Below are 13,501 nucleotides of genomic sequence, written 5' to 3'. Positions count from 1 at the left end.
TCCTTCAACTCTGTCCCCATTTCCACCACCGAATTTCTTTCTCTTCTATTTGCTTGTCTGATCTTGTGATTGTCAGTTGTTCGTTCGTTTATATGCTTTTTTTTGTTATAAATTTGCGTTTCCATACTGATGAGCACGCTAGTTTCCCCCAGGGAAAATAGTGGTGTAGAGGAAGGAGAACCCATTACTCGTTATAACAGGGGTGGACCTCCACCCACGCCCACAATTTTCGAAATAAAATGAAAATTATTCATATTTTCTCGGTGAAAAATTCATAAAAACAAATTCAATTGCCCGCCCCTTTGGGGCGAATAACCTGAACACGTAGCGGACCTGTCTAGTTGTACGCCCATCAATTTTAAACGCTCGTGTGACGTCAACTTTAAGTACAGGATAAATGGGAAAAACCTTGGCCATTTATATTACACCGTACCCATCCTAGGTCTAAAACTACCCTTCCTGCGTATTCATCTCCCTCGTGTAGTTTAGATACGTTATTAATCGTCGGTAAGTACGATGTCTTTTTACTTTAGAATAATCACGAAATAGAAATGATAATTATTTTCCATTTATCCGGACGGTGCGGTGCGGTGCGGTCGAGAATGAGTGAATTATAGAACAATGAAATGTTGAATCGAATTTTTCCTCTTTCGAATTATTTGACATAAACATAAACGGGAGTCCGAAAACGTGTCAAACAATTAAAAATCTCTCATTACGAGTGATACGAAGCGGGAGAAAAGAGCTGATTGAGGGTCAACTATAAACGAATCTTTACTCCCAGCTTTCACCTTCGTCTGGTTCGCTCGCGCGAGTTATTCACCCCCGCTTCGCACCTTATTTCACGCTAGATCTATCGTTCTTCGTTACCACCTTATACAATCTCCCTCTTCTGTTTAACGTTCTCACAAATCATCTCTTTTCATCTAGAAAAATCCTATCCACCCTCTCTTTTCCATCCACGATGTTCATTTTCCCACTGACCACCCCGAAAGCTCCCCAATTCCTAGCTCCTTTTTCCCTCTTCCTCCCTTACAGAAGCTTTTACTTCGTCGCACACTGCTGGGCGTTACGACCCAACCCTCTTGCTCCTTCTCGTATCCTCCAGCCTCTCTCGCTCCCAACAACCCCTCTCCAGGCTCTCGCTCGATCCTGCGTGCATTCCCCTCAGTCTCTCCCTGTCTTTCCCGCGGTTTCTCTGTCCTGAGCCGTGGCAACCGGTCCGCGCAGCGTCATTACGCGAGCGGCAACATTCTGGCGGACGCCGGGGACGTTCAGTCGGCACCGCGTACCACCCGCGTTCGCCTCGTTGTCAAACCCACCTCTCTGAACGAAACTTAACCCTTCGAGACTATCAACCGGGTCTAATAGACCTCATTGGCCATCCGAGCAAGTGTAGGGACTACAGAAACCTTCAGGAACTCGTGGGGGCTTTAAGGATCGAAGATATCGTAAAGCTTGAGAAGAGTCTGTGACCCTCCGGGACTATGAGCTACGTCTAATAGATCTTCTTAATAAATCTAAGCAACTTTGAAGATTATAGGAGTTCTGGGAACTCGTGGAGGATTGAGGACACTGTGAAACTTGTGAAGGGTCTACCAGTCTACAGAGTTTCTGGTGACTGTAAACCAGAGTCATTGAAGAGGACCTCAGTGGTTCGAGAAGGGGATACTGAGGTATGTAGACAGTGCAACGTGCTTCTTGGTGATTTGCTAGTGGGTGATTAGTATAAAGGTAAGTATGGTTTTATGATGGATTTGTGGATGGTTAAGAAGAGTGCGTGGAGAATACTGAGGCGTGGTGAGTTTGTCGAAAGTGTGTATTTCTGAATAGATGTTGATATTTGGTTCGTTTTAGTATGTTTGAAACGTGTTTATCGAGGGACAGAATGGTAGAGTGTCTTGATGAAATAAATACAGGGTGGAATCATAGGATAATGTCGCTCTATAATTACCAATCGTATCATCGATAATTAACATTTTAATTTACCTTCCTACAAATGTCCATTTTCACTCTGACAAGGAAATGAACTTATTAAGGGTTAGATTAGACTATTTACAGTTCGAGATATGAAAATTATTATTCATCGAGATGGTTGAAAGATATATGTTGGTACATCAAACGGTTCGTTGAATAGGTCAAACGATGTCTAGTCTAGCTGTCTGACCAATGCAAGGGTCATGCTACTTTTAGCGATGCATGGACCAATCCATTTCTTGCCTGACCAAACACGACACAATCTACTTGATCGCATTGTCTGACACGTGGATTCTGAATGAAAGGAAATATGATAGCATTTCCCAAGTTTTCCGAATCGAATTCCAAGCGAACATCCTTCTTTCAAGGTTTACCGAAATCAGCTTCTACGGAATCTGGTATTATATCCGTAAAATACTTTTCCATCTAGCTTTTTCCGGATATGTACGTACTTTCCTTAAAGCTTGTTAAACGAGATGAACCAATTTTAGAGAAAATCGTAGAACGAAGGAAATGGAGGAAGTATTATTTAAATTAAGGTCCATTTATTTTGCTCAGCGTTACGTATAAGGAAAGAAAAACTTCTTATTCAAGGACTATTGAAACAAAGTATTATTCGTTATTTCACTGTTTTAAGTTTAAAACGAAACACGAGAAAATAAAAGCTGATAAAATCGAAAGACAAATTGAAATTGAAATTGAAATTGAAATTGAAATGAATAAACAGAATATTGCACGAAGGGGGACTAATAGACAAATTTTTACAATAATTTTCGAGTATTGAATATTGAATTACTTGCTGAAACAATGTCACCTCGATATCCCTGGTTAAAACCTACCCGCGAGATGAATACACAAAAAAAGTTCTGTCTCTGGTTTACTTTTCAAACGTTATTTTACCGTGTTTAATTAATCATACGCGATTGGCCGTTATTTTCGTAAATAAACAATTGTTTCTTTTATAATTGCTTGAACATACGACAGCTCGTTAATGATGCCAATTAGAAATATCGAGCAAGAACTAAACGAAGAAGCAAATGAAAATAGAGAAGGTCTCGCGTAAAATTTTTCCTGCAAAAATAATAACCCAAGAACTACCTAATTAACTCTCTGCCCTTTAATTATAACGGAAATTTAACAAACACGTAGCGCATTCATGGTACAATAAATTTTCAGTTTAAATTATAACAATAACACTTCAACTACCAAGCTTCTCCTTTTGTCGCTTTAAAATTATTATCACAGAGATATTTCTGTGGAAACAAGGAATTACGAGTTGCAACTATGATTAAACGAATAGTCGTCATTTTAACGAAGTATCGGCCACGAAGCCAGTAGCGAAGCGGCACGGCGAATGATTAATCGGGGCTAATCGCATTTCCGACGGATTTCCATCCCGATGAGCGACCCGTCGTCGCTGGGAAATGATACGACTTGAATTTCGCGAAGCAATCACTGTTTGCATAACTAGGAACAACTAGGAACTACTAGGAACTACTAGGAACAACGAAGAACAAATTAAGACGTACATAAAGAAAGGCAGGAAATGAAGAATCAATGAAAAAGCGCACTGTCTGACCAATGATCGATTTTTCTACTGGCAACGCCACTGAATTTCCATTGATCGTAAAACGCTTCTATATATTTCGAAGAGGCTTAATTGCTCTAAAAATGTCCTCGTTACAGAAGCTCCCGAAATCTAGTCCAATGCTTTTTGGCCCCGTTTAAAGAGGAATAAAGATATGATTAAAGAAGAAAACGCGGGAAACGCGAAAGGGCGTGGCTCCCTGAATAAACAGTGATTTTTGGAAAACTCTTTTCCTGGAAAAGGAAAATTCTTCGTCATTGGCTCGATTGATTCGACGGCTAATGGTGATACGACGAATTCGAGTCCATTGAACCGCGTATGGGGTGAATTATGGCCTGCCCTGGCCGTACTCGTGGCCATTGATTTAACGGGTGATACGGAAAATAAGGACACAGTTCAGGAGGACACATACAGGAAATAAAAATCTAAAAATTACCCAGTATAAAACGGTACAACATACTAATCCTGTTCTATTTACTTTTCTCTCTTTTCTTTTTCATTAGTAGATGAAATTAAATTCCTGGATCTGGAGGTTCTTAAATGATTGTCTTCGAGTCACCCGGTATAGAATGCAGAGATATCGGAAAAACTTTTAATTGCCGTGCACACGAAATAACGGAGGGTGCAGGGGTTATCGGATTCACTGATATCGGAAGAATTCCTGGCAACTGGCGCGATCGTTGTATAAATACTACAACTGTTGGCAATTGGAACGCCTAGAGCGTAGCGAAGATTGCGTTGACACGTGAAAACAACCGGAAAAGAAGTTTCCTCGAGGTGAAGCTTCGGGGAAAAGAACAATAGTCTCGTCCCGATTGTCTCTTCTATCAACTTCTCGCCCCTTAAATGCTTTTAACTTCTAATACGGTGCAACGGAATTGGGAAATTGGATGGATAATATTAAAGTATCGTAATTCCTTCTTCTCATCAATATAATAATCAATTATGTTCACTCTGCATGTATTTATGATTTAGCCAAGTATGCAAAATTTATGCAAATCGTATGCTACGTATCAGAAAATGTGCGAAATATGCAAAATGGGACTGATTTACATAAATACCAAAGTGTTAACATTATATATTAACAGTCGAGTCAATGCATATTAGCAAAATATGCAAAATGGAATGAAATGGAATCAAACGGTGTTAAGGTATTAAAAACATTTTAGGGATAATTTATTTCAACTATAAATAACTCAAGCACCCTTGAAACTTTGACAGATATGGCTAAATATGACGGAAATAAATTGATAAAGCAGCTTTCCCTGGAAGTCAACAACTTCTTCTTGAAATAAAAGCGTTCAGAAATATTCAATTAAATAAAACGACCTATAGAAAAACAATCGTTCGATTCCATTGAGTTTCCTTTATCGCTTTGTTAGCTATGCAAACAAAGGATGACCTGTTGTAATTAATTAATCACACCTCGCTTGACCGCTAATGATTTCGTGTTTCATCGAACAACCGATTGACTGAACCAGTTAATTGATCCGCGTTCAATTGAAGATCGAACCAAATAAAGCATTTACAATCAAAAGGATGCTTCTCAATTTAGTTTTATGAAGTCGACGAACAGCCGGTTGCTATGGTAAACCGTAAGATCGATTTTACATTTGATATCGTAAAATAGGATAACGATAAGACGAGTTTTATCACTGCAAGAAGAAAAAAGAAGGAAAAAAGTAAAGGTTGAAACGTGAACATCTTCGAAAGATCTGATAAGCAGAAATAAAGTTCAATCTGCAAATGCAAACATAAATTTTTTCCAAAGTTACGTGTTTCGAAAACAGATTCTTTCAAGAAAGAGGAAAATAATATACAGCGATGCTTGATTAACTCTGTTGAGGAAAAAAAGTTTTCGAGATATTCTCTTTTAGAAGAAAATTTGAATTTCTGCTACCTTTGTAAGTAGGAAAGGATGATCTGATTAAAGATTCTTTAATGGAACCGCTGATGAGCTTATGCTAAGAAGTACTCCAACTTCTCGTTAATCTCATAGCTTTTCAGGAAATTTCTAAAATGATCTTTTGCGTTCACCTTTGCGTTATGAAAGTTGTAACAGGAGAATAAAGAATCATTTTCGACAAATAAAGCTTTCCCGGTGAAAAATTTGAAGAAGGGAAAATTATTAAAATATGTAAATAATAATGGTTGCTAATTCTTTTTTCTCCACTGTCCTAATTTCAACAAACGCCTCCGAATCGAGGGATCTTCTGCTTCTTTGAGGTAGAATCGAGGACGCCTTATTTCTCATCGAATCGAACCGTTCTATTAACGCCTTCTCATTATCGATTTCCATTCGTCGAAACAGATGACAGCGAAGCCAGTAACGAGCAGTGATAAAGTGAGGCTCGTCACGTTAGAGACAACAATATCGGCTCCTTTTCCACCAACAATAACCCGGTCGCTCTAACAAAAGGTGTCCGCTAGCACACCATCAACCACCTTTTCGTCCCTCCTTTCTCGTAATTGCGAGTAACAAAAGAACGACCAAACACGCGCGTTCGAACAATTGTTGTCCAGAAACACAAAAGTAACTTGTTGCATACTTGTTTCTGACACCCAAGACATCTGTCCGATGAAAACGCGTCGTTTAACGAAACTTTAACTAGTAAACGAGTAAATACTTGTCAAGTATATATTACATTTCTAACTAAAGCAACATCTTCCAGAGCCACCGAAACATTACTTTTAAGCACTTGCATGGTCACGAGCCAAAAGTTTTGCGTAGACCTAATTGGAGGGTGTCCAAGTTTGGCAAAAAAGAAAACTTTTTCTACATACAATTAAATCGTCGGATATAATTGAAGCGTTATTTCTGGACCATCAGATACATTCGCTTCAATATCACGCGGTTTCCATTGAAACAACCTTTACGTATAGGCAACGGTTCACGTGCGACTCCAGTTGTACAAGCAACGTTTGTACAGGAGAACGGAATACATTGGTGCCGTCGAAACACGTTTCCAACATAGAAGGAATATACCCTTAGAAAAGGGAGCATTCCGTTGAATCGGTTCGTGCTCGGCATACGTTCTTCACCTTTGTCTGCAACTTTGTCAAGGAAATTGGTTCGTATTAGCTGCCCGAATTAAACAGCTTGGAACGTAGAATAAATTCCCCTGAATGTTACTACCGGAATTAAAGCGACACCACTATCATCGAACTCGGCTCTATGCATTTACGCGCGTGTGTGTGTGTGTGTGTGAATTAAAAAGAATTTAAATTGTCTAACTTGCACTGAACAACAAAACTCTTTTTCAAAAAATAACAACTTGAACAATGCTCAATGATTAATCACTATGTATTCATATGAAATCATTTGTCTACTTTTTCTTGACCAACGATAGACACAAAGAGTTCAATTTATTACGACTTTTTGCCAATAGATGAAAGCAAAGAACAAATGGGTTGAATTGTTTCAGATTCAAAGGACGAAAACGAAACAACGCAGAGATGCCAGTGGGTGGTCGGGTGGCTGGTAAAGTCGGGATTTACAGCTCTCACTATAATGGTAAACAGGGATATTACATCGTTACGTGTACGAGAGTAGAACACTTATTGACCTCCATTATCATCGATGTTTGCATGCTTGCGGCCACCGATAATTTTCTCGATAAAGGTGGTGGCGAAAAAGGATTCCACTTTGATTTACCCAGCCAATTATCTATTCGAAACTATCCATTTTTCAAAAAGAATAAAATGGAATTATTCAATTTCTAAATACAAAATACATCCTGATCTCCGAGCCCGATCAGCCCCAATTCCTTAATCCATATAAATCAAAGTATCCAACCGAATCTTTACATCCCGGAAATCTATCTCTGCCGCTATCACACTACCACAAACAATCTCTCTTAGTACCTTAATCTCCTGTCCCAGTCCAGGATGACAATTACAAGATAAATCCAGCATGCTTTCAGGAAAAGGCTACAGTGGTATAAACGAGGAGATCATGTGGATCAGCATCGGTATGGGGATAATTATCGCCGTATTGATCACCATAGCATTGTGCTACATAGCGCGTGAAAAATGTCGCAAACGACACGAAGGATACTACGCTTCCTGACGTACATTACCACCGCCCTCATGGGCCTCCTGGTCCTTTTCACCGTCGACGCCGGGCGTCTTTTTCAGCCCTACCACGTCGAGAGGGAAACCGAGGGCGTACTACATCACCGTCTAACACCAAAATCCGGTGACTAATGATCCCACTTCAACTCGAGCGACCTGACGTTTCACGGCGACCGCAAAAATCGACCAATCTCCTTCTTCTTTACCTACACACACACACACACACACCTCACCTCCATCTAGATTTCCTCTTTACTTCTACCTAGCATTATCCGTACAAAAAGATAGAGGTAGAGTCATCGGGAAGATGATCGTGACTCGTGAGATTCAAAGGATTGCACGAATGGAAAAAACATGATGCGACAGCTCGATTAATCTGATCGTGAATGTATTCTGAAGAAATTTCCTTTTTCAAAAAGTCTAGGTACACTCAGATTTCAAAATCACAAGATATTTATTACTGAAGACTAAAGACGATTGTCGTTTCTTTAACTATGTCAAAATTTCAGATTAATCGAGGTATAAAAGAGCCAACAATTTCGATTCTTCAACAACGACGGATTATTTATAACCAGACGTATCTAAACAGATTCGTCGTTAAAGCTCAAAACTAAAAACTGAAACCCAACGAGAAACTTTCAACGAGGGTCATGTAAAGGCTTCAAGTTTTAACGGGCGTGTAATTTATCACAAGCCTCTGTGCACCGTAACTTCAATAAAAATCCCTTTTAACTAGACGAATAATCTCAACTGTAATTATATCAAAGTAGAAAGCTACTTTGTTCTCGTTAAAACTGAAAGCGTCTGTACCTTAGTGAATGTTTTAGAGACACTCTGTATAATCGGATCGATTAATCTTATATAGGTGACGAACGCAGAACGTTTTATCAATTTTATAGACATTCTACTGACGGAGAATTGAACCTTTTCGGGCAAGGGATTTTAATAACTTCGATAAGTTAATTGCGATGGGTTTATTGGCTTTCGAAATGAAAGTAGTGGTTAAATTCGCAATTATTTAATTTTAAAGAAGCGAATAAAGCTTTTCAGAATTAAAGATTCTTATTGTCAGGTTTGATAAGTTTATTTCGAGGAATTTAAGTTGAAAAATGAATATAGGATTGAGATATAATTCCTTGATCACTGCAATGCACACACATTGACCAAGATTTTGGAAGAGGGCAAAGTTTTCTGGAGCCACAACTCATCGTCAGTTCAAGGTTTCGAGAATAATAAATTTGAAACTCTAGATTCGCAGAACGCACGACGACGCCTCTGTCAATTTCTGAACGAAATCTTTTGGCAAACATCGCGACACCCAAATTCATAGTGGAATTATACTGCCAAATGGCGATATAGCGACCCTCTAGCCACTTCCGGTTCCTTTCGTTTCAAAAATATGAAATTTCATCGAAATTCGTTCTAAATATACCAACTTTCTTTACAGAATTTTAGAAATTATCAATTTTACCAAATCCAATTTAATTTACCAAATTACCGATTTATTGTTCCCGAATTTTCACGGCGAGGATTTACGAGTTGCGCTCTGGCAAAAACTTTCAGATTGAATTAAACCCTTTCCAGCACAGTTGGCGATATCTGTCGAAGAAGGCAATAAATTCAGCCGGCAATTCGTTTGCACGAGGGAAATTTGATTAGCCTTTCAATTTATATTTAACTTTGAACGTACTGGAACGTCAATTCCGAATAGGACATTTTCGAGCAGTGCTTAGCAGTGGCCACAAATGACCAAACAGTGATAACCAAGAACAATTCTGTCTACACTAAAGCTAAGCTCAGGAGCTTAAACAGCTTTCCTTCCTCTCTCGCCTACCGTAACATTCAATCTTCGACTGATAGGAAATTTTCATATTTAAACACGTTTACTATCATCGCGATCGAAGCATCGGAAATATATTATGAATTAAAAATCCCCACGGACCCTTCTTAAATTTCCGCTACCAATTATTACCAGCGATCCCAAGATAGTAATCAACGTGTTTAAACGATCAAACCAGCAAATATGTATACGATTCAGATACGAAACGATCAAACGTTAAATTATGATCGCTCAGCTCTGTTTGCATCGGCAGATGTGCGTGTAAGTAAACATGTTTCGAGTGTAGTGTGCACACGGCTCAAGTAGCACGTCAACATACCCTATGCTCAACAGCTCAACCATTGGTCACGGAATTTTCTCCCGAGCTTGTTACAAATATACGTGATGAATGGTTAAATGGTTAAACCTATGCATAATGAAACGAGTTTACAGAAAACTAACGAACACCCTCCCTTCTGAAATATACATTTCGATCAATGTGTTCTGAAGCTGAAACTTCTCAGATTTAAGTCGTATTTCAAGAAAGTTTTCGCTTCCTACGAATAAATCTTCTTCGGACAGGGATTTCCAAAGTGTTATACTTTGGAAGCAAAGAAATATCTCTCGGCGTTCTGTATAATAATTTTCTTTTCAATATAATCTACATTCTACAGGAATAAAGAGAGATTTGGTTTCTATAATTTCCTTTTTAAATCGTTTGAATTTTCATTGTATTATAATGAAAGAAAGTATATACCTATGTACTTACTTTATACGATATAATGTGAATGAATTACACGACGTAATAAATAACCGAATGAAAAATATCAGAAACAACTGAAAGTAAAACAAGTAACCAATTTTACCTAATATCTAAATTTTAATTTCTAAAATCAATCAATGTTAACATTTTGGAAATTGTTCGCCTGAAAATGTGTACATTATCCTTGAAACGAGACTGTATCAACGTTAATCGTTCCACTAATTGTACAAAGGGTCTCAATGTAACAATTAATACGCGTAAGGATTCTGACCAAACTTTAGAATATACTTCTGTACTGAACGTGAGTATTATACACCAGGGTCTCGGTCTAATTCTAACGGCCTGTAGGGAACGAACATAGACTAACGAATATTTGTTGTTAGAGAATTATACATTGTTGAAGAGAATTGAATGATAAATCTGTTACGTAGGTAAATAGTGAGAATGTGAAAGATGTGTTGATTTTATGCACAAGCCTCTTGATCTTTCGAATCGTTTCATTTCCTCGATTAATAATATTTCCGTTCCCCGTTCTTCGTTAATTATTTATTTATGTAGAAATAATTATACTTAAAAGAAACCGTATATTAATAACTAATGCGATATGCGAAGTAATTTACATATTGTAAATAATATAGTTCAATGACTGTCGTAATTTAAGTATATTCTATATTGTAAGAATTATTTTTGTTTAAAAAAAAAAAATTTAATCCTATAAAATTATCTTAGATGTAAGCTTACTAATATTTAACTAAACTATAAAAAAATAAATAATGTATGGGTACGTATTTTAAAATTCGCAAGTTTGAAAGCGATTGGACAAGAGTAAGAGGCTTGTACAAAATGGCGGAATTTTGATGTTCCTCGCGCTTGCCTACTCGTCTCGCGGTTGAGCGCCGAAAAATTTAGACATTTTTTACGAGGAATTTAGAGATTCTATGAATGTTACGTGATTTTCTCGTGAAAAGAGGCGCTTAGCAAGTAATATTCGTATTTCTATTGAAAGTAGTTGCTATTTCATGTCAAAGAACAGAGGGAGATTTATCAAATTTGAATGCGTAATTTGCTGTCTATCGCACTGACCAACTTGATAGATTGCTCTATGTATTATGACATATTAATTCTTCTGGTGCATTTGTAACAAATAAACGATTAAAGAGATACCTTGAAACGAGTGCTTTAATTCTTTTTTATAAAACGCAAGATAGCGAACATAAATTCCAACTAAAAGAGGTTGTAACGTACTGACTCACCAATTCAAGTTTTCTCAATGCAAACGCTTCGTAGTTGTCGAGACACGTGGCCACCATCGCTGTGTTGCCTGCAAACATTGTGACACTTTTACGGAAAATTAACGTTTTATCAAATTAAAATATTTAGTAAATGAGCAATTACGTATTTGCAACGACGCGACGCGACGCGCATGACACACGCAGACTTACGACCGCGAACTGCAAAACGTTTCATAAGTTTCGGCCGTTATTGTATAGATGGCACTAGGATGGAAATTAAAAAATTTATAGCAAGGTCGAACTTGGAATTCCGCGTCGGTAAAATAGTCAACGTTGCATGGAAAATTAGACCGAACAGAAACTGATTTCAGCACCACCTCAGTTACTGCATCCAACTAACGGCATGCTATACTACGTTACCTTTCGCAAATACCTAAATGACACATGTATGCTATATGAATAAGTACATAACTAAACAATACTGACCATGCATTCATTATTATTAATTTTCTTTCCGTAAAATTGTATTTGCAATGTGGTACACTTCAGAACCTAAAAGGAGTAGTTCCTGAAAAAAATATAACAGAGAATAAAGAGAAAAAAAAAACCATAAATTCCGCAGCCAATTCGCTCGTATTATTTGCTGCATAATTAATAAGTGTACCATTGAAATAATGATGCAATTATTAATAATCCATCAAATAATAACGATTTCCCAGGTCTCACCAACGGGGAGGTTGCTGCGGCTGGAGACCCGCCCTACCTCATCCCATCCACCCTCCATTTATGCAAATTTTTATTTTTATTCAATACCATCATCCTCTTGATGTACATTTGCAAAACGTTTTTGACTGTTATGCAAACGAACAACAAAAGGAGCATTATTTTCTACTCACTACCTACCTATCTACTTATCTATACATATATTTACGAAGATTTTTGCTTTTTATTCCTAGCCCAACATTTCTTAATTTTGATTTTGATTACAGATCTATAATTAATAAATATGCAATTGCATATTTGTCCTACATACTTATACTACTAAGAATGGCTACTTAAACGAGCGCTCGTAATTGTATTAAAAATTCGATTAAATCTAACGCTTCCTAATTAAACACTGCAGTGTTTCACGATTATACTTAATGACCATAAAGTCATTAAGATATAATCATTCTACAAAACCATAAACTTACAACGTGTTTATATAAAAATTTAAAGGGATGTACATAAATAAATCCAATGAATCTGTTGATTTTGTCGTCCTCATCAGAATACTTCCTGAAAGAAACTACGAAAGATTAGATACAATTTTCAAAAATAATAAGGCGGATATTACCTTAATACCAAAAGGATTAGATGCAATTTTCAAACATATTAAGACTCGTATTACCTGAATACCAGAATACTCTTTGAAACAAACTAAAAACGATTAATTACCAAAATACGTCCCGAGATATTTCTCTGCAACAGAAACTTATTAATTGAATCCATATCAAGACAAAAAGTTCAATACATAGCTAGAAAGAAGATGCATTAGTACACAGAAAATTTCACAAAAATCAGAGTCATTCTTAATGACTCATTTCCAATGAAAAGAAGGAACATCAATTCAATTTGAGCATCAAAATAAAGAAAAAAAAAAGATTTAGAAAAATATATCGTCATTCAATAAGTGATTTGATTTAAAAGGATCAATTGTTTTTCATTTTATAGTATTTAATATTCGTTCATTTGTTAACAAACAGTACACGATATTTAAATTGAAACAACTATCTTTTACTGCAATATATGTACGTACATACACTCTACTTGATTAACTCTACTTGATTTTATTGCATTATATCATTCAATACACCTTTCAATGCAAATTTATTGTATATGGAAAAACTGAAAAGAAAATCGCAAGAGGACTTTGCTTTTGAGAAAAAGAATTTGAAAATTTATAAAAGTAATTTAATTAGCTTCTCCGTAAGCTTGAAACGAAACATCGCGATCAAAAATTAAAACTGAACAACTCGAACAACAATTATCCACTACTTTTGTTTAAA

At 36.9% G+C, this 13,501-nt stretch overlaps 2 protein-coding genes across 3 annotated transcripts in view; one reads left to right on the top strand and one right to left on the bottom strand.

Moving 5' to 3' along the window:
* LOC114874024 (glycine-rich cell wall structural protein-like) overlaps positions 1-12,189 on the bottom strand; it is a 102,150-nt gene extending 89,961 nt beyond the window's left edge. For both annotated transcript variants that reach the window (XR_003789031.2, XM_029182911.2), the window contains exons 1-2: positions 11,940-12,189; positions 11,475-11,542 (exon numbers count right to left, since the gene is read on the bottom strand). The gene's annotated coding sequence lies outside the window, so the exon portion shown is untranslated. The remainder of the gene's footprint in view (positions 1-11,474; positions 11,543-11,939) is intronic.
* LOC114874025 lies at positions 1,288-11,342 on the top strand. Its single transcript, XM_029182914.2, has 3 exons — positions 1,288-1,676; positions 6,991-7,079; positions 7,489-11,342. Exons 2-3 carry the CDS (start codon positions 7,022-7,024, stop codon positions 7,632-7,634), a joined length of 204 nt encoding a protein of 67 aa, XP_029038747.1. The 5' UTR covers positions 1,288-1,676; positions 6,991-7,021; the 3' UTR covers positions 7,635-11,342.
* Positions 12,190-13,501: the final 1,312 nt, after the last annotated feature.

Source organism: Osmia bicornis, chromosome 7 (assembly GCF_907164935.1).
Source record: "Osmia bicornis bicornis chromosome 7, iOsmBic2.1, whole genome shotgun sequence".
NCBI lineage: Eukaryota > Metazoa > Arthropoda > Insecta > Hymenoptera > Megachilidae > Osmia > Osmia bicornis.
This window is presented reverse-complemented; position numbering and strand designations above follow the sequence as displayed.

Bases quoted from the DNA above. Each gene is read 5' to 3' on its own strand.
- LOC114874025 (XM_029182914.2), top strand. From the start codon at position 7,022: ATGCCAGTGGGTGGTCGGGTGGCTGGTAAAGTCGGGATTTACAGCTCT. The intron at 7,080-7,488 runs GTAAACAGGGAT...GCATGCTTTCAG, and splicing joins TTACAGCTCTCACTATAATG to GAAAAGGCTACAGTGGTATA.